The 26,128-nt window shown below is 33.7% G+C and overlaps 2 protein-coding genes across 4 annotated transcripts; one reads left to right on the top strand and one right to left on the bottom strand.

Moving 5' to 3' along the window:
- Positions 1 to 4,749: 4,749 nt before the first annotated feature.
- LOC134235103 (uncharacterized) lies at positions 4,750 to 15,024 on the bottom strand. Of its 2 annotated transcripts, none has more exons than XM_062717195.1 (3): positions 15,002 to 15,024; positions 7,108 to 7,487; positions 4,750 to 5,144 (listed from the first exon to the last, which is right to left on the bottom strand). In XM_062717195.1, exons 1-3 carry the CDS (start codon positions 15,007 to 15,009, stop codon positions 4,933 to 4,935), a joined length of 600 nt encoding a protein of 199 aa, XP_062573179.1. In that variant the 5' UTR covers positions 15,010 to 15,024; the 3' UTR covers positions 4,750 to 4,932. The 2 variants fall into 2 exon arrangements, with proteins under 2 accessions (XP_062573179.1, XP_062573180.1); XM_062717196.1 differs by lacking the exon at positions 15,002 to 15,024 and adding an exon at positions 7,869 to 8,078.
- Positions 12,501 to 25,746, top strand: LOC134235100 (uncharacterized). 2 transcript variants are annotated; one of them, XM_062717191.1, is made up of 6 exons: positions 12,501 to 12,589; positions 14,707 to 14,891; positions 15,015 to 15,486; positions 20,440 to 20,523; positions 20,637 to 20,750; positions 20,850 to 25,746. In XM_062717191.1, the coding sequence occupies exons 3-6, from the start codon at positions 15,081 to 15,083 to the stop codon at positions 25,607 to 25,609; spliced, it is 5,364 nt and encodes a 1,787-aa protein (XP_062573175.1). In that variant the 5' UTR covers positions 12,501 to 12,589; positions 14,707 to 14,891; positions 15,015 to 15,080; the 3' UTR covers positions 25,610 to 25,746. The 2 variants fall into 2 exon arrangements, with proteins under 2 accessions (XP_062573175.1, XP_062573173.1); XM_062717189.1 differs by lacking the exon at positions 12,501 to 12,589 and having other exon boundaries at positions 14,537 to 14,891.
- Positions 25,747 to 26,128: the final 382 nt, after the last annotated feature.

Here is a 26,128-nt window from a genome sequence, read left to right as displayed (position 1 = left end):
GGTACCCGCCCAATCAATCCATTGGTGTCTTTTAATGATCCGTGCGTTGCGGTTCTTTTATATTAGGTTGCGTAATTTTCAATCCGAAGAATCTTTTATCGGGTGAGAGAATCTTTTGGCTTTATACAACGGAAGGTTTTCTTTATAGACATGATGAAATTCAGAGAATGTATTTCCTGTGTCATTAGAGAATACAACTAAAGATAACACATATTCCTTTATATACTTTTATTCAGAAAAGTGGGTTTGTAAGCAAAGCTTCATCTGTTCATATGTCCTTTAAAAAGATCGGAGTCAACTCTGTTCCAGATACTGGAATAGTTTTTTTTTTTTTAAACAGCAACTCATTTCAAAATGATGCAGCAAATTTGTGCAGAATAGAAGTGACAAATGTATTTCATAACTTTTTCAAAATTTATTCAAAATTAAACATTTGACTGTATCGTGTTGAGTAATATATATAGGTAACTTGAGATGTACCTTTTTCAGTGAGGAAATAGGAGATCACGTCATCATCTTACAAGCAGAGTTATGTAAATATATAAATTCTAAATCCATTTAGATACAATTCATTTCATAAACAGCATATCAAGTTCTTTATTTGCAACAAAGCTGCCTCTTTGTAGAATCTGCTATTTGATATACATTTAGTTACCCAATCTGTCTGATGCAGGTAATGACCAAACTTATCTTAACATCTGTCTCCTAAACTTTCGTTCCATATGCACAAAATATGGCCAGTGCAAGAAGTATTTCAAAATAAGATTTTATTTGGCTAAGGTATTGCTCATCACACTTTAATCTTCTTGACATTTGATTTTAAATACGTTTAACCGGCACTTTACACAAGGAATCGGGAAATCGTGATACCCCTTCCTTCTTACTGTAGAAAATCGGGAGGAAAACAAGAGAATTCTTCCTGCTTATTATAGATAAGCGTAACATTTTATGGATATCATTCCCAATCGGCAGCCAATGGTTCCTTCTCAGTCATCTTCCTCATTTCAAGGTTAGATGGTTTTGCAAGAAAGAGATTTTTCTATTTTAAAAATACAAATCGAAGAAAAGAAGAAATAAATAAAACCCTAAATATTCAGATGTTAATGTTCTAATTAAGGAAGGTCAAGAGCTTCAAATTTTTTCGTGAAACTAACATTTTTTGCACTCGAATACCTAAATTAACTAATAAACTAACTAAAAAGCCCATAAAACACATGTCTTTCCATGGTTATTTTCATACAACCTGTTCCGGAGTATACACCTTTGAAAATAAGACAGTCAAAATTTATCATAAAGAAGCATGGCCTCGTATTTTGTTAACGTATACACCAAAACTAAAAACTTATGAAAATAAAAAATATATTCATTTGCTAATAGAATTTAAAAAATCTTCCTTGAAAAACATTAAAAATTGATGCTTAATCTTCCCACGGCATTCAGAAAAAATCACGAAATACTTAATTTTGATCAGATCTCAAAAACTTGCCTGTTAACCTGCCATTTTTTTTTAATATTATTTAGAAAAATATCTAAGGTTAACAAATACACACATTTCATCATTGTTGACCACATAAATTTTACAAAAAAGTATTCTGAACATGTATACCTAGGCTTCCATTTTGGGGATATCAAGTTTTACAATTTGAAAAAAAAAGTAAAAGTACAAAAAAGATAATGAAGTTTTAAAATCTATAAATTATTTCTCAAGTCAATTTGTATGAGAAATACTAAAAAAAAAGGTCTATGTTGGCACTTAAATTGACATATAGATCCAATGGACAGAGTGCAAAGTCTTAATTTCAATAAATAATGTATATTAAACGTCTTGTGTATGCTTAAAGGCACTTCAAATAACAATTTCATACCCGCTTTAATGTTCACCATCATCTAAAATATTCATTTCAATAGACATTTTATAATTTGTTTATAAAAATCGGATCCGTAATAATATGAATTGATCTAAAATACGTCAGGAGTTGGAATCACTACATAATATTTCAAGTTGACAACGTTAAAATCAGACTCTTAGACGGGACGCCCCGACCTTTATCATTAAATCCTCTTATAACATTAAAAAACTCTGTTGGTAAATAAATGTTATAATCCGCTTGTTCCTTCCGCAACAAAGCGTAGTTCGGGACTTCCGGTGGCTCTTCCTTTCGGATTGTTTCATAATCCTTTAAATTCTAGCCACCCTGGTTGACAGACTAGGTGTAAAAAAGATTTCCCCATTATCAATTGTATCAATTTCACAATCTTTCTTTTGGAGTTTTTGTGTTGTGGAATTTTAATTAGGAAACGTCTGCAGTTTTGGTAACTTGATACCTGGCGGAAAGGTGTAATAAAATTGTAACAATACGAAAAAGAATAACTATAGCAAGCTAAAAATAAATTTACTTGCAACTGAATTTTAATAAAATATATATTAAACTGTATATAAACTATATATAGAGATCACTTAATTTGACAAAGAGTTTTAGAACAAGTCCATATTTTAGTTTACTACATGTAAACCATAATTTATACTATAGGAAACACTTTTAGTGTAACTAAAAAAAGTCGAACAGCTGTCGCTGTGTTTTAAATAAAGATGATCTCATTTTTTAGTTTAAAAATACTCATGTGCCATAAGTTTATACTTAACCATGAGATAAAGTCATTTAGTTTATCTTAAGATTGCTCTTATCATTTTATATCATCCCTGTGATCTTCAGTGAAAGAGATAAGGAAAGTCAAGTTGATGCTGGAGCATGCGCGTATCTAAATCTTCTAAGATCTGCAATTGATGAAGCAAATAAATTTTGATAAGCAGAGTTAAATTTCGGTAAAAACGAAGGCGGCGTTTGGACCAGGTGCTGAAAGCATTTATCTAACTTTCAAAAATATGACATTTTCTAGATAAACGCATTCTTATCTTTTGTTATCTGTGCTGTGATTATTTTTTCGCTGTGTTATTTTCAGAAGTATTTGCAAAAAAAGTTGTTTTTCTTGTTGCGTTGATTTTATCAGTAAACTAGGGATGAATTTTGTTTCTAGTTTCGATAGTCGGCAAGTGAGCTCCTTGACTTCAGTTTATCAGCTACTTGGGGAAAATGAAGGCCTGTTGGAAACAAATATTTATGCAGATCTCAATCCATTTGTTCAAAAGCTAAAGTTGAAAGGACCCGTTAAGCAAATAAGAACAAGGGGAGTATTTTAATCAAGCCACGCGTCCATTAGCATGACAAAGTATCACCACGCGCAGGTGAGCGGCATCATACGGGACCTCGAGAGAGGTACTGTCCGACAAAGGGAAGCAGATGATTTTATTTTGGAAAATCGATAACGGCACATGTGGATCCTTTATTGCAAATGTTCAGAAATGTCCACAGATATGAATTAATGCTTTCGACAAATAAAGAAATGTACTGGAGACTTCCGATTGAAGTTATTTGACGATGTGTGACGTTATCGCGCCATCTGTCAGATCTCGCGTCGGTTGTATTGAAATTTCGTCGTTACGGCAGGTGCTAGCTAGGAGTCCGAATTAAAATAATAGTTCGTGTAAATTCGGAGACTTTACAGAGAATTTCGGAAATCTCACAAACTGTACTGTGTTATATATCCATAAATTCAGTTTTTGAGATGTAAATTAATCATATAATTACCAAATCTAAGATATATTTTTAGGAACTGCAAATAAAAACACCAGCTACGCATTTAATTTTCTAATTGAAAACGACCAACAAATATATTTTAGCATGAAATAGTATATAGGTATCAAGGTATTCGAAGAAAATTGCATGGTTTTTATATTTTTAGACTTTATTTCCTCTTTTTACTTTGACTATCATATTATAGATGCTGAGCCTGTAAAACGCTTATTCTGTCATTGATAACTTATAATCTCATCTTATAATGGCCGATGATATTTGAGACTATATTACAGGGAATTCGATTTCTCTAAAATATATCTGCATCTAAAATGTTCATGATGGAGCAGAAAGTGTCAACTTTTGCAAAACATTTAATGACTTCAAAGAACCCCCATTCATTTTGAGATGCATAAAACAAAAATTTAAAAAAAAAAGTCCATATCAAGCTTCCTTTCAAAACTCTTTTGAAATAATGTTTTTTAAGATTTATCTCTCCTTGCAGAGAAAATAAAATATCAGATTTCGTGCAGCTCATTTTTAAAGTACATGTAAATGAAAGGAAAACAAAATACATGAACAAGTACCGGACATTTCTGTTATTGGACGACTTCAAGAGCTGACGACATAATCTTGTACAGTTTACATATTTGCCTGCCGTCGTCATTTTATCAATGTCGCACACATTTAGCACTTTGATAATTGACACACAACAATTTTTTTAAGTTTTCATTTTTTAATTGTGTTTCAAATAAGTTAATAAATACAGTATAAACAAGTGTTCATTGTTTATGTACAGACAAATAAAATAATTTACTTGTGACTAGATTGTCTTTGAGCTGGTTTCCCAGCCATTTACATGTATACATCTCCTCGGTTCGGAAACACAAACCACTCGGTGAAATTTCGGGTTGATGATCCACGCATTTCTAGACTTAAATCCTACAAAAGAAAACAAGAATCTATGAGAAATCAGCATTTGCGAAAACTAATGAAAATAGAAACAATACTCTACGGGAAATGCAAATTCAAAATGTGTGAGTAGAATAAAGTATACATAACGTACCCCGATATCTCTATCTTTATGTGAGATCCCTTCTGATTTGAGGACTATTTGTTTGTTTAGTCCATCACTGTAAAATCTGTGTTTTGGCTAGTCATGTATTTTTTGTCGTTTTTGTTCAATCTTGGACGCTTTCTGTGTCGTTTGAGTATTATAACGTCATTGTGAGTTGTCTTTTATTTTTAGAAACTCTCGTTTCATATCACAGACGGAACTTTGGTTGCTTTCTACCACACATTAATCTAAGTTTACGTAGTCATCAATATTGCAGTAATCATTGTCAATCAAGTCTAACATATTCACATATATATGAGTATTTGGCATGCTTGGTATCGTGTTATTTGCATATATACTGCTTCCAATGTAGTTGGTTTTCTTGAGGCGCTCACGTGACGGAAGTGGCTGATAACGAGGCTCTTCACCATCCATATCGTGAACATCGGTGTACCCTGTGAAATAATGAAAAATAAATCATTAAACATCTTTAAAAAACCGGACCAAGAAAATGTGCTTATTTAGCAAAACATTTATGATAGATAGCAACTACAAGTGAACAAGAACACCATTTGTCTGTGGAGCAGGGCCATTAATGACCATTAATGTATATCTTGACAGACACAGCTTCGTATACTTTAAAATTCTACTTAAATGGAGAAAAAAGGTCTATTTTCTGTCAAGTGGCGATTTCAGACACCCCACCGCCATCTCAGGGATATACGAGACAAAAATTTTAGCTGGATAAGTAGTTCGGCAGAAGAAATGGGTTGTTACTTCAATTACAATGGCCGCGACAGGTGATAATATCTATATGGTGGTCTCTGCCATTCATGTCTTACTGTCCTTTATATACCGGAGATTTGCTCTCTGTGGGATTCCGACAGTGTTTGGGATAAAATCAGCGCCCCTGGTCTAATGGAATCGTGTAAAGTTATGCGATATAAAATGCATTGGTGTGAAATTAATTTACAAAGTGCATCTTAAGAAAGCTATGTTATCATTTCTTTATGAAAATATTATACGCTGCGGGTAGAATGTTATTGTACACTGTCAAAAGCTTTCAAAACCTGGAGGAAATCGGGAAAGAAACATGACTATAATTTATATATATGCTTGTAACAATCGGCTTCAGTTTGATAGCTTTTATCATTGGTTGTAAAGTGCATTTCATACATAAATTTCTTGACTGAGCTTTGATGTATTATATTATCCATTGTGATGGAGTCGACAAGTAAAATATTAATAGGACAAGAATCCCAGAAATGCAGGAACTAGATCGAATGGCTAGAAGATCTAAATGTGAAGTCGATTGACAAGGAAAGTCGAACCTAATGATTGATTACAATCTGATCATTTAACATAATGAAAAAGTCAAAAAAGGTAAAAAAAAAATTTAAATTGACAGAATAATTGTGTTATTATGAACATAATTACTACTTATGGAGGCTATTTTGTCTTGCATGAAAGAATGTGACAGTGTTTATCCAGCAATATGGGATCTATAAACGACTTTGTAAGCAAACAATACAGCTGATCGGACGAAGACGTGATAATGACAAAATAACATTACGTCAGTCCGAGTGGCAGATGCTACTCCATGTACTGATAACAATACCATACAATGCCAGAAAGCTTAGATATGTCGCCTGTCGCAATTCCCACTGATCACGGTGACAAAAGTCAATGCTAATGCAATTAACTGTTAGAGCGGGGGGATATAAAACACCTGAGACCGAATCCAAATTAAATCGAAAGTGTACAATACTGGCTTTAGAATAAGGTCCCCATCACGTACCAGGAAATAGGCGAATTAATTGATCCCTCCTCAAATATAAATTTCGCGAATGAACGCCCCATTTACATGACTTGAACATGAATATAACTCGAAATAAGCGGACTTACAAGGCCGTAAATGTCGTGATCATTTATTTGATAAAACATTTGTCTAGGACTACTAGAGTTGGGAAATTCTATCTTTTAGCAATCATTCGTAAAATTTCACTTTTTTTGGTTTGGGTAATAATATGAAAAACACACACACACTGTATTGTTTCTGGCTCGACAATCGTGTGTCATGAACCATGTAAAAGCTGGATCTATTTCAGAAAAAAATCCTTTATCAGCTTCACAATCAGTTGTAGTAATCGTCAAAAAATGCAGAGAGTTTTGTAATGTATCTGGAATATTTGTACCCCTTTCGCTCTTATTGTTTCATTCATTCAACAATTTATCTTTACAAGTTTATCATTAAATTAAGACCTTGAGATGTTAATTTTATTGTAAATTCCCCTCTTTGTCAATTTTATTTTTTATTTTCTCTAAAAAAAAACATATTGGAAAATACAATAGGGTCTACTGCAAATGCTTTGAAATTACAGATAATTAACAGGTGAATTGTCATATAAGAAAACTTACGTCGAGGGAGGTAGAGGATTTCTTTGTCTTTGCTGGCCCTCCAGACTCTCCTCCACAGGCAGTAGATGATGGTGGCGAGGACGACGGTGAGGACTGTCAGGAACAGGGCGGTGGCGACCATCAGGACGGTGGGGCTCGACGTCCAGTCCTCTGGCAGTACCTCCACCGCCACTGTACCCGGCCTCGGGGTCACGTGGGAGGGGGTGGGGACGGGATGGGGAGGCACGGGAAGATCTTTCCAGAATTCCTTCTTACATATTGTGTCTACGAAGGCAGAGCACTTGAACATCACGGAATCTCCGTTCGGACATTCGGAACACTTTTGGCATTCTTCAGTAGCTATGTTGTAAAATTCGCTGATGCTACACATTTTTGAAGACCTGAAATATTTGATGAAAAATTCCTTTTTATTGAATAAGCGCAATGGAAACCGTTTTTATACTATCTGACATCTCATTTACATATCTCCCGCTGCTAATTAGGAACTCGTATTGATCACAATCACTCAATGGTTAATTATCATTTGACACGTATAGCGGAAGACTTTCATTGTCTATTAATTAACTGTCAGGATTAAAGTCATTTATGACAGATAATTAACGAGGGGCAATCATAAATTTAATGCATAATACTCCAACAGTACTCAAAATATGAATGAAATAAAACATTTAATGTGAAGCCATTTAAATTTATAACAGGAATTTAAATAGGTAAATAAATGTCTCTAAAGGAATTTTACTTTAATGAAGAAAAATACTTACATCCCTGTTTGAAATCTAATTCCAGTATGAGGAGCACACTGTCATGTATCACATTAATATAGACTGAGAATCCTACACATTGTTCACATGTTTTGATCTGTTCGGTACATATCGCGACAGGTCCAAACATGATCCTCTTATCGCCGTATGCTACAAACAAAGCCCCGCCTCTCAAAATTTATCGACCAATGAAATGGGTTCTGGGAATTTACCAAATCTATTTTTATCCGTGTTGATCGGCGAATTTTAAAAGAAAAAACAAGATATTTATTTTGACCGTACTGTATTAATAAAGTGTATAATATTATAAAATATTTAAATTTGAAATACAAGGCTTGTGTTTAAATTATGCCGACGACGGTGTTTTTTAAAGATCCTGAAGTTATACGTCTGTTTGCACTTTTATAAAACAGTCATTAAAATTGTGAAATAAAAGGGTCCACATCGGGGTAACATTTATAAGAGAGTCAATTACATGTACTTATATTGCGCCTATATATGATTTATTGTTTTTTTTTTTTTTTTTTTTTTTAATATGGACTGACCCATCTGGATATATTTATGCAATAAAGATACATATAACTGACTTGCTATATAAAATCAAGGATTTATCTACATAAGTTTAAAAAGTTGTCTGCAAAGCATTGCAATTATATTTTCTTTCTGTAGATAATGGCTTGTTCATTTAAGAAATATAATATCTTTATAGAATAAGGAGCATATTATTTTTGTGAGAAAACTTATCTCAGTAATATTTCTAATTGTTCAAATTCATACTATTTACAAATAACCGAGTTTTCTGTTATAAATTATAAAATATCTGAAAATAAATCGTTATTTAAAATTATTGAAATTAATATTTTGACCCGTATACCAATGAAAAGTTGACCGATATACCATATGGAGTCCACTAAAGGACATTTTGAGCAATACTTTTACTCACAGGCGCTTAACGTTTTTAACCTTTCTTTTTATAATAAAAAAATCCCCTACACTATATTATGAATAGTTATTATTATAGTAGAGGGTATATTTTTATAAATGAAAAGAAAGGTTAGAAAAAAACGTCAAGTGCTTGTACTTATACTATCCTAAAAATGTTAAAATTATGTTCTACATAATCATGATGATAGAAATATTCGTTTTACATTTTAAAAATTTTGGAGAAAGCTATGTATCACCAAACACATTAAATTATGTTTTATTTACTTTTTGATAAGAAAGTTTCAAGATAATTCCATGTACACCCCCCCCCCCCCCCCGGGTAATCAGGAGACGATATTAATTTGGATTAATAATCAAAGTACGTACGTGTCCCTAAGAGTTGTAAAGATATCACAAAACACACATTCCGGACACCCGCTGGTGTAAATCAATTCGGAAACACAAACTGATATAATCTGCCGATTTCAATTTGTCGGAAAAACACATTGTAGATTAATTTTATTGTTCTTTTGACGGCCTACGGCAGGGCGGCATCTTTTGTCATTATCTCTTAACGTAAATCAGCGCATGTATTTTAGTGTTTGTTTCCTGTATACCTTATGGCGTAACTATTGAAACATAACACGTATTGTGATACATGTATAAACCATCTTTCAAGTTCAAGTTCAAGTTCATTTATTCTCTCAAAACCATTTAAAATACATGGTACATGAGGACAATGAAAAATATTTACAGCATAAATATATTCAGGTCAGAGGTATAAGTTAATGATATACATAATCAGAAAATGGCAATGTGGGAAAAAGATAAAAGAGAAAAAACACGTATGATACGTGTACAAAATGAAATAAACGAGGAGAAAAAATTATGGAGGACAGACTAAATCATATATTTTTAATATAAACATACAAAGTTTTTTAAGTGACATAGCATCTTGTTTTGTCATCAGTTGGGAAAATTTCAAAATATTTGGTCTAGTAAAGTAATATTCATTAATAAACTTTTTCCTAATATTTGGCAGTGCATTACATTCAAGTATAAAATGGAATTCATCAGCAACATGTTTAGCATTACAAAGTGTTCATAATCTTTCATTTAATGGTATACATATGTACATGCCCATCTTCCCAGCTCAACTGGTAGATGGTGATTAGTAGTTCGGAATTTGACAAGTATTTTTCTAAATTTTAATGGTAAAATATTTAAATAATTTTCACACTCAAAAGAACAAGGTTCACTTTTGCCTTATTTGGCCCTGTGAATTTCTGAAAAACTGAAACTGCATAGTTTTACTCAACAATGCATTAAAATTATTTAGATCTTTCCTGACTGCGTGTTTTTCAAAAATGACGTCATTTTCTGGCTAGTCAATGCATTATGACGTCACGAAATGCGTCAATACTTGATATCGCGATTACTTAACTTAGCGGAACTCTTTCGCGAAGGAGGTAGGAAATGCCTGTTGGCTGGGGACAAATGTGCTTTTGTATACAAGCAAGATCGATCATTGTAGAATTTATAAGGACAGATAACTTAAAAATCCTGGTGGAATACCTTGCCAACCAATCGCTGAACCAGCCTAATTAATTTTTGAGAGGAGCTTATCCTAAAATGTTACATTTTTAACGATATTTTTACTTAAGCAAGCTCTTTTCAATTAATTTTCATTGAAAATCGTCACATTTTAAAGTTGATAAAAATAATCTAATCTTTCCTTATTTGACAATCTACTATCTGGAGTTCAATTCATGGCAATACTGTTACATTGTACTTTCGGCATTAAATTGTACAAATCATTCGCTTGTCACTACTGTAAACAATGCCATGTGTCCCAGTAATCTCGCGGGATTTGAGCTTTTTCAACTCCCCCGCAAAAGAGCGGTAGTAAGTTAGATAACTGCGAGGTACTCGCGATATTACGTATTTCCTCATATTCTGAAAAAGTGTACAAAAACGGCCAATTTTGAAAGCTATTCTTTCATATTTAATATAGAGCGCAACCTCTGATCTAAAATATGTAAATAGTAAATGATAGAACTCTTTCTGAGGATTAATGGACATGTTTTATTTTTTAGATCAGAGAGTGCGCTCATATAATTTTTCTTCACTGAAAGTACTCAATTATACCTGTTTACCTAAAAATTCAAGAACATTGCAATTTCATAAAGCCAGTTCTCCAAGACTTGGACTTTTAGGAGAATATTTTTAATAGGAAATGAAAGCACCAAGTGTCTATTTTATTTTAATGCTTCAAATAGAAAATCAAGTGTTGATCAATTAATTGGTATATATACAGGGCCATTTTCTGCATAAAGTGAAACGACTTCTTTGTTTTAAAAGTTTTATACAAAGTGCCTTTAGAAGAACTATTAATATCAGAATGCCATTTTTGTATAAATTGATCTTGTAATCTTTGTTTAACAACAGAAGTAACCCAGTCTTGATTAGGATTACAATAAAATTGTTCATTTTATTTCTTTCTTTAAATTAAATACCGATAACGGCTTAGTGCAAAGAAAGGCTAAGATTTATTTCATATTAGCCCATGTGAGCCTTAAAAAGCCCAAAATATGCATGAAATAAATTGTTGAAATCGCTATGATTGGGTTCAATTTTTGACTGTAACATTTTGGTGGCAGCGGCGCATATTGATGTGAAATAGTACGATTAATTTTAACTGCAATTTTTGATTCTAAGACATCATTTATCATGGATACAAAGGGAAAGAATATCCATAAATGTTCTCTAAAAATAAAAAAAAGTGTCACACTCAATTGCTTTCTTTCTTTCATTCATTCAATCAATCAATCAATCAATCAATCACGATATTTTTCAACTGGTTATTTATATATTTTTATATGGGTATATGGTCTTTGACAATTACTCCATTCTCATCAAACTAATCATAGTTGTAGAGAACAATAACTTAGACAAATATAGATCGCAATGCGCGAAAAACTAACCAGTCGCAGGCGCGGATCTAGGAATTTTTCCAGGGGGGGGGGTCCACCCCAGTCAAAAAATTAATCCAACTCAATTCAGAAATTTGTTGACAAACAAAAAAACCCCCTTAACTTGCCTAAACGTGAAAATCCTATTTCGTGTGTGTTTGTGTGGAAGGGGGGGGGGGGGGGGCATTGGTTGACTTTTGACTTCCCAACTTAACACAGATCCGCGTTTTCAAGGGGGTTAAATTGAGATCCGTTTTCTAGGGAGGGGGAGTCCAAGGTAACTTTTCACTTGGTTCAGTGTTTCAATTTAATATATCTGCAAATTCCAGGGGGTGGGGTGGATCCGGACCCCCCTGACCCCCTCTAGATCCGCGCACAAGGGGAGTGAACTCTCGAGATAATACGAACTTTTACAAACTGCATGTTTCTTTTTTTGTTGTGATTTTAAGCTGTCAAATTTATATATTTGGATTCACAGTATAATAATTAAATAAATATAATGAAAAAAACATATATAATGACAATGACTGTGTTAAATTTCTAGTACATGAATAAATAATGAAACTCATCACGATTTCTTTTACAAATATAGAATCTACAATTACATAGGTTATAGAATCATAAGTGTACTGGGTCATCTCCCTGTTAAAGAGAGATAACTCCGAATTCAAGACTGGCAATAAATAAATAAAATTCCATGACCTACATACACACGTTTGATAATCCACACTCACTGATATATCTACCTGTGGATGACGAAGATAAAGATATTTTCTAAACAAATCGGACGGAAGAAACATGAAAGTAAGGTTGGACGCAATTTAGGTACGTACATGTATTGTAATGGAACTTAAATATCATTAATTGTAGATGGAACTTAATCACTGATTTGTGATTTGTACTCAAGCACACTATTTCGAGTTTGGACCTTCTCTGGCTGTCCCTTTCATATACAATGGTACGTCACTAGTAATAATAGCATAAATCTCTCTCTCTCTCTCTCTCCCTCTCTCTCTCTCTCTGTATATTTATATAGCTTATATTTACACAGACATAGAAACACACTCGAACAATTGACAACAGAACTGAGGACAGAGTACGGTTCTTAGAAGAAGGGTAATGCACGGATGTAGTGGGGGATCCTGAGTCCTGACCCCTCTCCCGGGATTTTTAAGATAAAAGGTTTTGTGTAAAATAATACAAGACTCCCCCAGGGTAAGGGTTGGGGGCGAACTCTTAATTCTTTAAAAGGTAAAAAGTGTCATGTATGCCCCCCCCCCCAAATACTGATGAGTCTGATATGAATCCGTCTATCAAAAAAATTCAGGATCCGCCCCTGAGGGGTAATTACTTTTACAGATCGAGCGACAGTGTCTTCCTTGTCCAAGGCACGCGATATTTGGCGTTGAATTAAAAAAGATCACGAGTTTATGCATTTATTCACAGAAAATACTATCAACACCTGAATGTCTTTTGTTGTGGGGATTATAGAATTAATCTCCCCACTTTGCATTAGGGTACACTGTAGTAGTACTATTTTATTTATCAACATTACTTACATATACATACAGTGTTACACTTTATACTAAAACTTGTACTGTAGATTATTTAGTATACACATTACTTGTCTGTGCTGTTTGTAATTGTATAAACCACTGGTATAAATCATGATTCTTGTTTGTGATGCATGACAGGGCCATATGAGTTGGAAATAAAGAATCTATCTACGACGATAACTGGACGATTCATTTTCTTAGTATTCAATGCTTGGGAAAAAAGGTTGAAAAGTATTCTGGTAGATTTTGATCATGACATACACATGTACATGTATATACACTGTACAGTTTTTCTATATGCTCGTTACGCTTGAAATATCCCCTTTGACCCTGTCCATCCATTTGTCTCCTTACAGGCGGACTTTGAATAATTTGTAAAATTAGAATTTGGCTTTCGACGTCATTAATAAAATGAACACGTTAAAAACGTTTCTTGCATGAGAATTCCATAAGTGTGATGTAATGCTTGTCTACTTTGTAACTAACTGCAGAACTTTCAATAGCTCTCCGAAAAATATATATATTGACAAAGGGGTCTACAGATCTGCAGATACTTTGTAACTTAAAAGTGCCCGGTATAACGATCACCTGAAAAGTTAATTTTAAATACTGTATATTCTATGTGCAACTCAAAATGAATTCAAGCTTAGATAACAGGAAGTGTATTTAAAGAATGAAATGCTTTCTTTCTTTGATAGTGTATAGGAAATTAATGTTGCAGCTGTTGCAGTATTCTCTTCAGAGAATTGGGCAGGCTTCGCCTACATCTTTAAAGAGAATACTGCTGCTGAAAAAAAAATACACAGCCCGCGTGAAAAGGAAAATAATTCAAATTTTGGCCCATTTTGACATACATATGATAATTATACACACCGGTTCGTTGCATTAGTCTAGAAATAATCGACAAAGTATAACGATACGATCATTTCCCCCCGGCCTTGGTCACCCATGATATCAGTCTGAATCTCGGAAGAGGCATTCAGATGTGTAAAATGAGAACAGCTTTTGACGTCAATACTGCAGGAGTATTCCATGATTATGATAATGCTTTTCTTCTTTATAACTTGAAATTACACTGTGTTACGATCACTTACGAAAAATTAAATTTGAATACTGAACTCTGTAATGGATGTATATAACTGAGGCACATATATAGCAACAAGTTCAGGATTACCGGTAAGAATTTTTTTTTTTTTTTTTTTTTTTTTAAAAACATGTTTTCCAGCACTTACTATTCAAGTACATATGATTACATTAAATTGTCAAAGACTCAATTTCCCGTGTATTTCACGAGATATACCCTCTTACGGTCTTCCGATACGAAAATATTTAAAGTGTTCATCAACTCATATAATTAAAAAGTCCATGTTTCTTCCTTGTTGTTAGCTAGAATGAGGTCATAAACACCACATTGGTGCTGGGTGAGGTAGTCATCCACATCGGCGAGACGGAATTTTTCAAGGACATACACGATCTGTCACCAGGGACGTCACTGAATGAATGAAGTGTGACCGTTGTGGTAGGGAAAGGATCCTGAAAACACGTAGATTACAGCCATGTTGGAAAATCCAGTGATAAAACTTTTTTTAATTAGTTAATTACTGATTCAGAACAGCTGACATAACTTGAGTGAAATCAAGTCAGTTTTACATATTATAATAATAGTTTGACAATAGTTTACTTATTCATTGCAGTTATACCATGCCTGTATATATAAACAATCAGAGACTCGATAATCGAATACCCTCAACAAACAGAGTATGTCCGGGACGGACTCCGAACCCGATGACAATTTTGTGACACCCGTCGGTTCACCAGACAAATGGCAAACGGATTTGCCTGCCATTGTCCTGAATAATGCAGCGTCTGAAGAAAGCCTGGACGTCTTTGAAGATGTGGATCACCCAAAGCAAAGCAAACATAATCGGAGAGGATCTTTTTCTACAAATGACTTACGAAAGAAAACAGAGAAAGAGAATACCTTACCGAAACACCGTCTGGGTTCCATTGATATCTGTAAGAGCAATTTTATATCTGCTCCACCTTACACCAGCAGGTCAGTGTCTTTAGATGATGGCGTCAAGGACCAGATATCCGAGACGTATGATGTGGACTGGAACGGAGCCACCAGACAAAGGGGCGTGGTCCTCGTGTCAGACGGACAAAGTGAGTACAGTTTAATTAAAAAAAAATACGAAAATATTGTAGGACCCACAGATACCTTTGGTCAGTGACTCTTCTTGAATTTCTTTAAAAACTCCCGTTTAAGGAAGATATAAGAGATTATGCTATAAACTGGTACTCTAGAGGAACGGCAAACAGCATCGATCGCAAAAGATAGCACACATTAAACAAAAGAACGAAGGCGCTTTTGATTGGCATTTGGCAGGAATCGGAATCGCACTTGAAAACTGATTAGAAATAATAATCATTGTTCTCTTGCTGTTGCATGAAAATTTAACATTGTTAGGGTCGTCAAATCGGTTAATATTTGATAATAGTTTACTCAGACGTTTTTCCGATGGAGTACCCGAGTACTCGTTAACGTTAAACTCTGCACACTGAAAGAAAAACCTATATATAATCTAGTGTGTCTATCAAAAGCGTTTGTCGTGATTAGAAATATTTCAGTTTACTGGCTAAGACGGTGAGTTGTGGAGCGGGGGTCGTATATAGATACTTAGAGACCTACTGAAAGTTACTTAATTATATGACTTTAACTAGTTATTGTTAACCTCATTGTTAACCTCCAAAACTTTAGATCACCGGAATAGAATTGAATATCGCGTTTATCAATGTAAATAAACGTCGAGTCTAACAGAGTTTTTAAAAACTGAATTTATTTATCATATAAACTTAAAAGATAAAACACCAATTATTACTATGGCAAGTCTAACGTTGCAATATTCGATCTTTTCCATTTGTATTGTAAAATTTTCCATTTGTATTGTATAATTTTTATTTGTATTTTATAATTTTCCATTTGTATTGTAGAATTTTTATTTGTATTCTATAATTTTCCATTTGTATTGTATAAATTTTCATTTGCATTGTATATTTGTCAATTTATATTGTAAAAAAAAATCATTTGTATTGTATAATTTTTCATTTGTATTCTATATTTTCCATTTGTGTTCTATAATTTTTTATTTGCATTGTATCCGAGGGATTGTTTATTTTGGTTTGTTACGAAGGATTTCATTGGTTTAATCTAATCATATATCGGATTTAGTAATACCCTAGATATATATTCCGGGAAGTTTACACGTGTTATGCAGTCTGAGCATAGACTGGCTTGCCTGTCTGATCCTCGATATACAGACAGGTGACCAGTAATGTAAAGGCCGCGCTCATTAATCGATGTCTCTGCACTCTGTCGCATAGGCATGGGAACTGGGGGGGGCACTTTTTTTTTCAAAAGTAGACATTATATATGCATTGAAAATTGGGATTTACCTTTTTTTGGTTGGTTTAGCCCCCCACCCCACCCCATTTCGATTAGACCCCTTTCCACTTTGAATTTGCTTCCGACGCCCATACTGTGATCTGTTTTTGTTTCCCCGAGACGAAAATCAAAACAGATCATAGCATGGGCGTCGGAAGTAAATTGAAAGTGGGGGGGGGCTAATCGAAAGAGGGGGGCTAAACCAAGCAATAAAAGGTAAAAAGGCACTCTCATAGGCGTCGGAACCGGGGGGCTTCGTAACAAACCAAAATAAACAATCCTTCGGATACAATGCAAATGAAAAATTATACAAATACAAATATTTTTTTAAATACAAATACAAATATTTTTATTGGCACAAACCCAATTACAGTAATTGGTAAAGGCCCATAGAAAACATAGTGATAAGTATGAAAATACAGTAGAACACAACTAGGATATGTATGGTGTAGCAAATTATGTATTGTAATTATCAAATACTAAATACATACGTATGATTCAGTACAATATAGTTATTCATTTATGACTAAAGTATTTTTTCTTATTTCAGATATTTGACATAAAAATGATGATAATATTTTAAGAACATTTTTACAACTAGTATTCATCAATACTTTTAAGAATTTGTCATTATTATCAATTGTTTGGTTAAAGTCAGGGAAAGTGGATAATTTAGTTTTGAATATTTTTCTCTGTGCTTCGTATTTTGGACATAGCAAAATGAAGTGTTTTTCATCCTCAATATCAAAGTTTTGACATACTTTACATATCCTATCATTTTTATTAGTTTCAACATATCTACCTTTTTCAATTTCTAAGTTATGTGCACTTAATCTAATTTTTGCTAAAAATGATCTATCATGCAGTGACTCTAGTTTGTCAACATAATGTGCACGTTTATTATTAAGACAAAAGTTCTGATAAAAAGACAGTTTTGAGGAATTCATAATACTTGCATTTTGTTCTTGTAATATTTGATCATGAATGCGTTGTTTAATAATGCCAAGCACTGGTTTCACTGACATATTTAAATTTGTTAAATAAGAAAATCCTAAGTTATTAAGACAAGTTTTTAAACACAGAGACCATGTGTTAGTTTCTTTAGTTTTGATAAAAATTTCATGTGCCAATGTATGTTCCATTGAAATTAAATGATCAAGGTATTTGATAGCAAACATAGTTATTTTTGATCTGACTGGGAGTCTCCCGAGTTCAGAATAGCAACCGTTATTTGAAGTTTTGCAATGGACTCCTAAGATTTCTTTTAAAAATTTAATATGAAATTTTTCATAAGATGCTGAGCCATAATTTTTTTGTACGAAGTCAATACCCCATACTTCGCTCCCATAAAGCAAAATGGGAATTATCATAGTATCAAATAATTTTTCTAACAATTGACAGGAATGATGTAAACCGAGGGATTTCTTTACCTTGAATAATGCTTTTCTGGCTTTATCAACTAACCGAGCTGCAGCAAGATTAAATTTGCCATTACATTTAAGATTTATACCAAGATAACAATATTTGTCAACGGTTTCAATACAGGTACCATTAATAGTAAAATGGTTTAAAAAGGTTTTACCATTAGAATTAAATACAATAATTTTTGATTTTGATGTATTAATCTCAAGCTTCCAATTAACACAATAATTTTCAAGAGTATTAAGGCCACATTGTAGTCCATCTGCTATTGACAACAAAACTAAGTCATCTGCATATAATAAGCAGTGTATTTTTGTGTCCTTTACCAATATCGGATATTTCCATGCTGTTCAATTCATCAACAATTTTGTTTATGAAAATGTTAAAAAGTAATGGACTTAATACATCGCCTTGTTTAACACCCCTTTGAGATATAAAGGGTTCACTTAAACCCTCATGAAACTTTATTTTGTTCGTGGTGTTGCATACATAGAGTAAATCACATTGAAAATTTTCTTAGGAACACCATTTTTTAGAAGTATGTAAAATAGACCTGTTCTCCAAATAGTATCAAATGCTTTTTTTCAGATCAATGAATGCTGCATAAACTTTTTTCTTTTTGAGTTTGTAATGCTCAATTATAGATTTTATAGAAAAGATATGATCGGCCGTTCTGCTGTGTTCCATAAAGCCAATTTGATTTTTGCTAATTTGATTATTATCTAGAGTAAATTTGATTAATCTCAAATGTATGATTTTATTGAATACATGTACTTTCCCTAAGTTGGAGCTAATCGATATTCCTCTATAGTTGTTTGGGTCAGATTTACTACCTGTCTTATGCAATGGGACAATAAAAGTTTCATTCCATATTTTAGGGAACTCCCCTTTTTCAAATACAAAATTAAATAGTTTAGTAAGTGACCCGAGCAAAGTATGTGTACTATTTTTTATCATTTCATTTGATATTAAATCAATAGATGGAGATTTACCATTTTTCAAAGATTTAATGGCTTTAAGTATTTCACTAGATGTTATTGTACTATTTAGTACATCCATGTCGAAATATGACTCTTGTTTCTTTTTTAGCTCTTCAAATTTTTGAGTAGTTTCCCTTTGAAATGCATTTAAGTTTGAATTATCCAAAGATAGTTTTTTAAAATGATCTTTAAACTTGTCATGAGGTAATACATCTTCATTTGGGCACTTTGATGACCGATCAAGTTTGTTAATTAATTTCCAAAATGATTTAGGATTGGAAAAAGATTTCTCAAGCTCAGTATAAATCTTTTGTTTGCATTGTCTCTGCTCGTATTTACATCGACGTCTGAAACGTGAACGTAATGAATAAAATGCTTTTCGATATTCAGCATTAAAAGGGAATTTGTTAACTAATTTTTCATAGTTCTTGACTGAGGTTCTTAGTTCATCAATACTAATGATTTTTTTACAATATAAATGAAAAATTAATACAATGCAAATGAAAAATTATACAATGCAAAAATTGAAAATATAGAATACAAATAAAAAATTATACAATACAAATAAAAAATTATAGAATACAAATGGAAAATTATAGAATACAAATAAAAATTATACAAAACAAATGAAAAATTATACAAAACAAATGGAAAATTATAGAATACAAATAAAAATTATACAATACAAATGAAAAATTATACAATACAAATAAAAACTTATACAATACAAATGGAAAATTATACAATACAAATAAACATTATGCAATACAAATGGAAAATTTTACAATACAAATGGAAAAGATCGAATATTGCAACGTTTGACTTGCCGTATATTACAAATGGTTAATTTGGATATATTGGAAGACAATCTGTTGCGTATCGCAGATTTATGATGATAAAACTATGATATTAAGTTTTTGATAAAAATGTGTACTTTGGAAAAAAACAACATACATCCGAGTTTGGAAAAAAGCATATATCCGAGTAACCGAGTACCATACATTTTTAGTATTCATTACTCGAACCCTCAGTCGATTTCTTCTCCGAAGTACATATTTTTATCAAACAACTTAAACATTTTTCAATGTGCGCAACTTTGTAAGACTACCAAATCATGGGTATTAAGCTATAAATTTTATTATTCCTGCAGATTACAGGTCTAATACGCCCATAGTAAGTTGGAAGATATTATAACATGCAGGATACAATAAATAGAAAATATAGGAGAATATTTGAAATAATATTGTAAGATTAAGAGTGACTTGATTACAGAGGAAGGTGAAGTGATCCAGCAACTGGACGTAATGGGACTTTACGAAGACAGGATCCATAAAGACCATCTACGTCATAACTATGGTATAGTAAATACGTTCTATTGATGAATTCTTATAACGGCATCTATATGGTTCTTTTAACTGGTCATCTAATTAACCTTACTTAAAATGATGTAAATTCCAATTCGATTCCAGATGATTTTAGTCCCCACTCTCCCGTGGTAATTCATTCTGCAACCAACGTTATTCAGGATTCATTAGTTTATCTTAACCAACCAGAGAAAGAAGAGCCGACGTCAAATTCAAGAGGTTTGCTCACTTTTAATAATATCAAATTCCTTCAGTTTTTATAGGGGAATGTAAAAAAAAAAAATTCAGTGTATTTAAATGTAAATTGTAATTTTTCAGGAAAATTGTCATCGCTTCTAAGTATATTCAAACAAGAAGACAAAGTTTTTGTGGAAACACGCGCCTTCCAGGAGGCCGAGGAGATACTAGAAAATTACTTCCGGGTCATGTTAACAGGACAACCAGGTGACGGAAAGTCAGCCATTGCTAAGCATCTCATAGTCAAGAAATATAGACAAGGCTTCCGTTTTGTTCTCTTAAATGGATCAACCGATTTCGAATCAGTGAAGTTTGATGAAAAAATGCTTTTATTTTTCGATGATATTTTTGGAGTGACTGTCTTTGACCGATCTCGAACTGAGGATATTCAGAGAATTTTGTGGCAGCTAGACAATATTGTTATGGATAGATGTGGAGATGTATTGATGATCATGACGTCACGTACACACATTCTCCAAGAAGCTATGAAGGTTTTAAAGAACCCCGAATTTGTCTCAAAAGTGACCACAGATCTCGCAGGTCATTTGAATGACAGAGAAAAAATGCAAATAATGCGAAAACATTTCAAGTTTTTCAACATACAGAGAGAAGAGTCATTTTTTGAACAAGCGATTGTACTATCTCCGAACCATGGCTTTCCACATTGTGTTCAAATGTTTGCTCAGTCTCCAGCGTTGAGAAAAAGAGGTGTTGACTTTTTCAGATCTCCAATAGAATATTTAATGCAGAACCTGAATGTTATGAAGACAGCGAAACCACTAGAATTTGCAGTGCTAGTTTATACTGCATTAAGAGATGGTAGAATAAACAGATACGTGAGAAAATTTCCCAATCAAGATGCATTAAGAATGGAATTCATAAAGAAGATGATCGGTGTAGAATCCGTATTAGACCTTTCCCAAATACTGTCTTGTAAATCCGAAGACCTGAGTTTGTTCCTATCAGACAGCGAAAACATTAGGATATTTCGTCATCCTAGTATTCAAGATGCTGTGACTTTTATGATGGGTGAAGAGTCTACATCTGATATCATCGACATTTGTTCGTTCGATTTCATTTCAGCTAGAATTAGAACATCTCGATACAAATGCCAGAACAATGAAAAAATCATATCAGTCCAGCGTCAACACTTTCCAATTATTGCTCAAAGACTGGTGGAAGAAATAAAACATGGCAATATTAGAGATGTGTGTTTCCATCAAGCAATGACCGACCAAGAATTTGTCTCCGTCTTTTGCAAAGCATCCACATTGAGTAAATGTTTGAATGGTACAACGACCCAAGCTGAAGCAGAACTGTTGTCATACGTCCAGTTTGATACCATACACAAATTCTTCGGTTCTCTTCTCTATTGGTCCTCTGTGGCTAACAACACGTGTCTTACTCAGTCTCTTCTTCAGATGGATGGATTGCAATGGTTACTTGACAGTGAAAGAGACTGGACGCAAAGGCAACTGAGAGAGTCTTTTATTTTCACAATTCTCCATGGAACAGACGTTGTCTTAGCTAGACACATAGGTAGATTAATTGATGACAACGTTTCTCAAGGCACAACAATATTTACTCAAGATATTCTCAATATCTTAAAAGAACCGTTGTATTCACAGATCTTTTCTGAAGTGTCTTTAAAATTGTCACCGCTACAAGCGGCTACATTGAGCATTGGATCAGCCTCTCTAGACATTGGGAAATTTCTTTTACCATTTACAAAACAGACGGATGATCTTAAGACGTCTTTTTCAATGGCAATGAAATTGCGAAGACAAGACATTGTTGAAGCATTTCTAACTCTGACTAATTTAAGTCTTGACCGTGAAAACATACTTTGTGCTTTGAGAAATGGAGAGTTTACATTTGTTAAAAAATATGCCAAAGCTGATCTCATTTGGTCATCAATGAAATCATTCAATGATGAAGACATTATGACTATTTTTGCACAAATCGATTCACCAGCTTTCCTTGATATCTTCGCACAATTAGAACAAAAGGAACTCAAACGCCTCTATCGTAAAGGTCTACCTTACGTTAAGAGCGTGGAGGTTGCTTCTGCACTAACACAAACTTTAACCACTGTGGACATCTCTGAATCATCTCTTGATATTTTTCAGAATACTGTGAATAAAGATGTCCTAGAGTTTCTCATAGCTCAAGGAGCTGATGTTAATGTTTGTGATAAGGAAGGTCTAACTCCCCTATTCCTTGTAAACGACCATTCGATCCTCACGAAACTACTAGAAAATGGCGCCTCAGTCAATTCTAGAGAGAGCATATCGAACAGAAATGCTTTAATGCACCATGGGACCAATGGAACTCTTTCTTGTTTACTTTTTGAAACATTTTTGAAACATGGAACACCAATGAAAGAATTTTGCAGCAAAGGCCAGAATTTACTCATGCAAATTATTAGTTCCTGGAATGTTAGAAAACACACGGAAGTCAGGAAGAACGAACTACAGCTACTGAAAATGATAATCACAGAAACCGAAGACTTCGATTTATGTGATAATCAAGGCAATAATGTGCTACATGTATGTATGTTAGCTAATGTGCCTTTATGTGTCTTTGAGCTTATCCTAGAGAAGAAGTGCAAAATCAATACAAAAAATCTGGCAGGATTTGCGCCAATTCATCTAGCTGTTAGCTTTGTGTATACAAAATCAAAGAAAAAGCAATGGAAACCAATTATGCTAGAACATCTACAATGCCTGCTCCGCGCAGGTGCGGATGTCAACATACAAAATAAAGATGGCGACACAATTCTGCATTTGGTGATGAAAAGTTTCGTCGATAGGCTTAATTACTATGACGAAAGGTTAACATCTTATGAGAAACTGAATGAAGAAAGCAGGTTTACACTGATAAATAGTGCAATAGATCTTCTTTTGTTGTACAACATAGATTTAAACAAACGTAATGAAGAGAGATGCACTGCCTTTAATTTGCTTTCAAAGACACGATCGAGACGAAGTTTACAGATAGTTGAGAAATTTTTGCATCATAAAGCAGAATTTGGAATGTCAGAATTCTTAACAATCTTGGCCATATGTTCAAAACATGAAAACAGTATTCATTCATGGAGTGTAATGCAAGCATATAAGGAATTTTCTTCCTTGCGTTGGAGAGACGTATTTGCTAGTAGCCATTGCGCACGTTGTGAGGACTATTCGTGTTTCGTACAACTGATTAAAAGCCATGAAGCTTCTGAGCACACGGTTATAGGCACTCTTCAGTCTGTTTCTAGTCTTCAAATGAACACAAAGGAAAGAATACTGAAGACAATCGTTGCAATTTTGAGCGAGTCTCATCTGGAAGGGTTAAAATTAGTTTGTGCTTCAATAGATGATGGTTGCAACTCATTCGAGAAGTCGGAATTTGTTTCGGCGCTATTCTTTGGGATACTGGCATATGTACTCCATTTCTTTAATTATCGAAGAACTTCTATTATCAGAATTCGTGATGTGGCTTCAATGATAAGTCAAGACATAGATGTTTTAATCCTTATGCTAAGCAATCATTCCCAAGTGTGCGAAAACAGACAACTGAATCTGCTGATGAACTATCTGGAATCTGATATGGACGATGAAACAATTATGAATTCCGTCATACCAGTGCTTTTACCGGTTAAGTTTGATGTAGATACAGAAATTAATGACTCTACACTTTTAATCGGTGCTTTGAAATCCCCCGTCTCTCGTCAAAAGTTATTGCAGTTCCTTTGTGATAAAGGAGCAGACGTCAACAAATGCATAGGGACAAATAAGAAACAATCTCCTCTCTTAACCGTTCTGATTAATGATAATAAAAAGGTACAGAAAACACTCACATACGATAATCTGTACAAACGATTTACATTTATTACCTCTGACAAGGAACTTTGTGGATCCACTCAGCTTCGACTGCTGCTGCAAAATGGATTGAACCTTCGAAAGGCACATACCTTGTTCAATTACGTTAGTATAGAAGATTGCTGTTTGAAGTCACTGAAACTTTTGATGAGTCATGGTTTAGCTGCAGATGAAGGAGACGATACTGGACAGACGTTGCTACACAAATTATGTTCACCCTCGAATCTCTCCGAGACGGTAAAGAAACCTTTTAACAGGTTGGACATCTTGCGCCTACTTTTGTCATTCGATTGTGATTTGAATAGGCAGGATAAAGAAGGAAACACTCCTGCACATCTGTTGTCGATGAGAAGGCACCAAAATGGCTTAGAAGAGTTAATCTCAAAAGGAATAGACATAAACTTGCAAAACAGGAAAGGCGAGACGTGTCTACATCTATCTGCTGATAATGCTGCGAGTGTACAGTGTTTAATTCAGTATGGGTGTGATGTTAACCTAACCACCAAAGAAGGTCTTAACGCTTTACACTCCTTTTTCTCTCTGTCATCGGAAATTAAAAAGCCGAAAAGGGGTCTAACTCTTGCAATAGAGAAAAGGTTTCAAGATATACAAGGTCTCAGAGTGATCAATTTACTGTTGGATGCTGGGATTGATATCAATGCGCGGGAAAACCGTGGCATGACCGTGTGTCATATGGCAGCGTACTTCTTTGATGCAAAATGGATAAATGAGATATTTAGACTTCTTATACGCAGCGGGGCGAATGTAACATTACACGATAATGAAGGAAAAAGTGCAATCCATCACCTTCTTTGTCGTATGCAAACATCCAACCAAGATGTGGTAAAACTGTTGATGCCCGCCCTAAAAATCCTGATCCGCCATGACTCTAAGTGTTTGGAAGAACTTAAATTAAGGAGTCATTCCGAGTCTGACAATAGTCCAGAATTATCAGACCTCTTTAATAATTCATAAATACAAAGAGTGGTTAATATATAACTTTTATTGCTGATTTATTTTTGTATTGAATCATCAAGTCCTATTAATATTAAAACAAAATACAAACATAAATTGTATATGCTTCATATGAAAGACAAACTTCGATTTTGTTTCTTTTTTGCTATTTGCGGTGCTTATAATATGGATTGCTTTAGCTTGCCAATGTGAAAAAAATGTGTAAAACATTCAATCTGATTTAAATCAGATCCTTTGATCCGCTCACATAGATCGCTACACAAGGATCTGAAGAAATCCTTTTCGTGTCATCTCCTGGTGACCGTTGTAATAAAAAAATTAAATGACGTTCGGGAAAATGAATGTAGAAGTGAGATTGCTGTGGAGAAGATATTATCGTTTCGTACCAAACAAAGAGCTAAAAACCAAGACAAAAGCAAGTATTTATAATACTTATGTACAGAAAAGACTGTAGTCGTTCTCTTAGCAGGCTACGGAAATTAAGTCACGATTTTCCGTTCGTGTATCATCGGGGCTTTA

This window comes from Saccostrea cucullata, unplaced genomic scaffold (genome assembly GCF_032062105.1).
Source record: "Saccostrea cucullata isolate Sc308-1 unplaced genomic scaffold, CSIRO_AGI_Scuc_v1 ctg1201, whole genome shotgun sequence".
Lineage (NCBI taxonomy): Eukaryota > Metazoa > Mollusca > Bivalvia > Ostreida > Ostreidae > Saccostrea > Saccostrea cuccullata.
Note: the sequence above shows the minus strand (reverse complement) of the source record. Positions and strands in the feature narration are given on the sequence as shown.

Bases quoted from the DNA above. Each gene is read 5' to 3' on its own strand.
- LOC134235103 (XM_062717195.1), bottom strand. The intron at 5,145-7,107 runs GTAAGTTTTCTT...ATTATTTCACAG, and splicing joins AATCCTCTACCTCCCTCGAC to GGTACACCGATGTTCACGAT.
- LOC134235100 (XM_062717191.1), top strand. From the start codon at position 15,081: ATGTCCGGGACGGACTCCGAACCCGATGACAATTTTGTGACACCCGTC. The intron at 20,524-20,636 runs GTATAGTAAATA...ATTCGATTCCAG, and splicing joins CCATCTACGTCATAACTATG to ATGATTTTAGTCCCCACTCT. The intron at 20,751-20,849 runs GTTTGCTCACTT...GTAATTTTTCAG, and splicing joins GCCGACGTCAAATTCAAGAG to GAAAATTGTCATCGCTTCTA.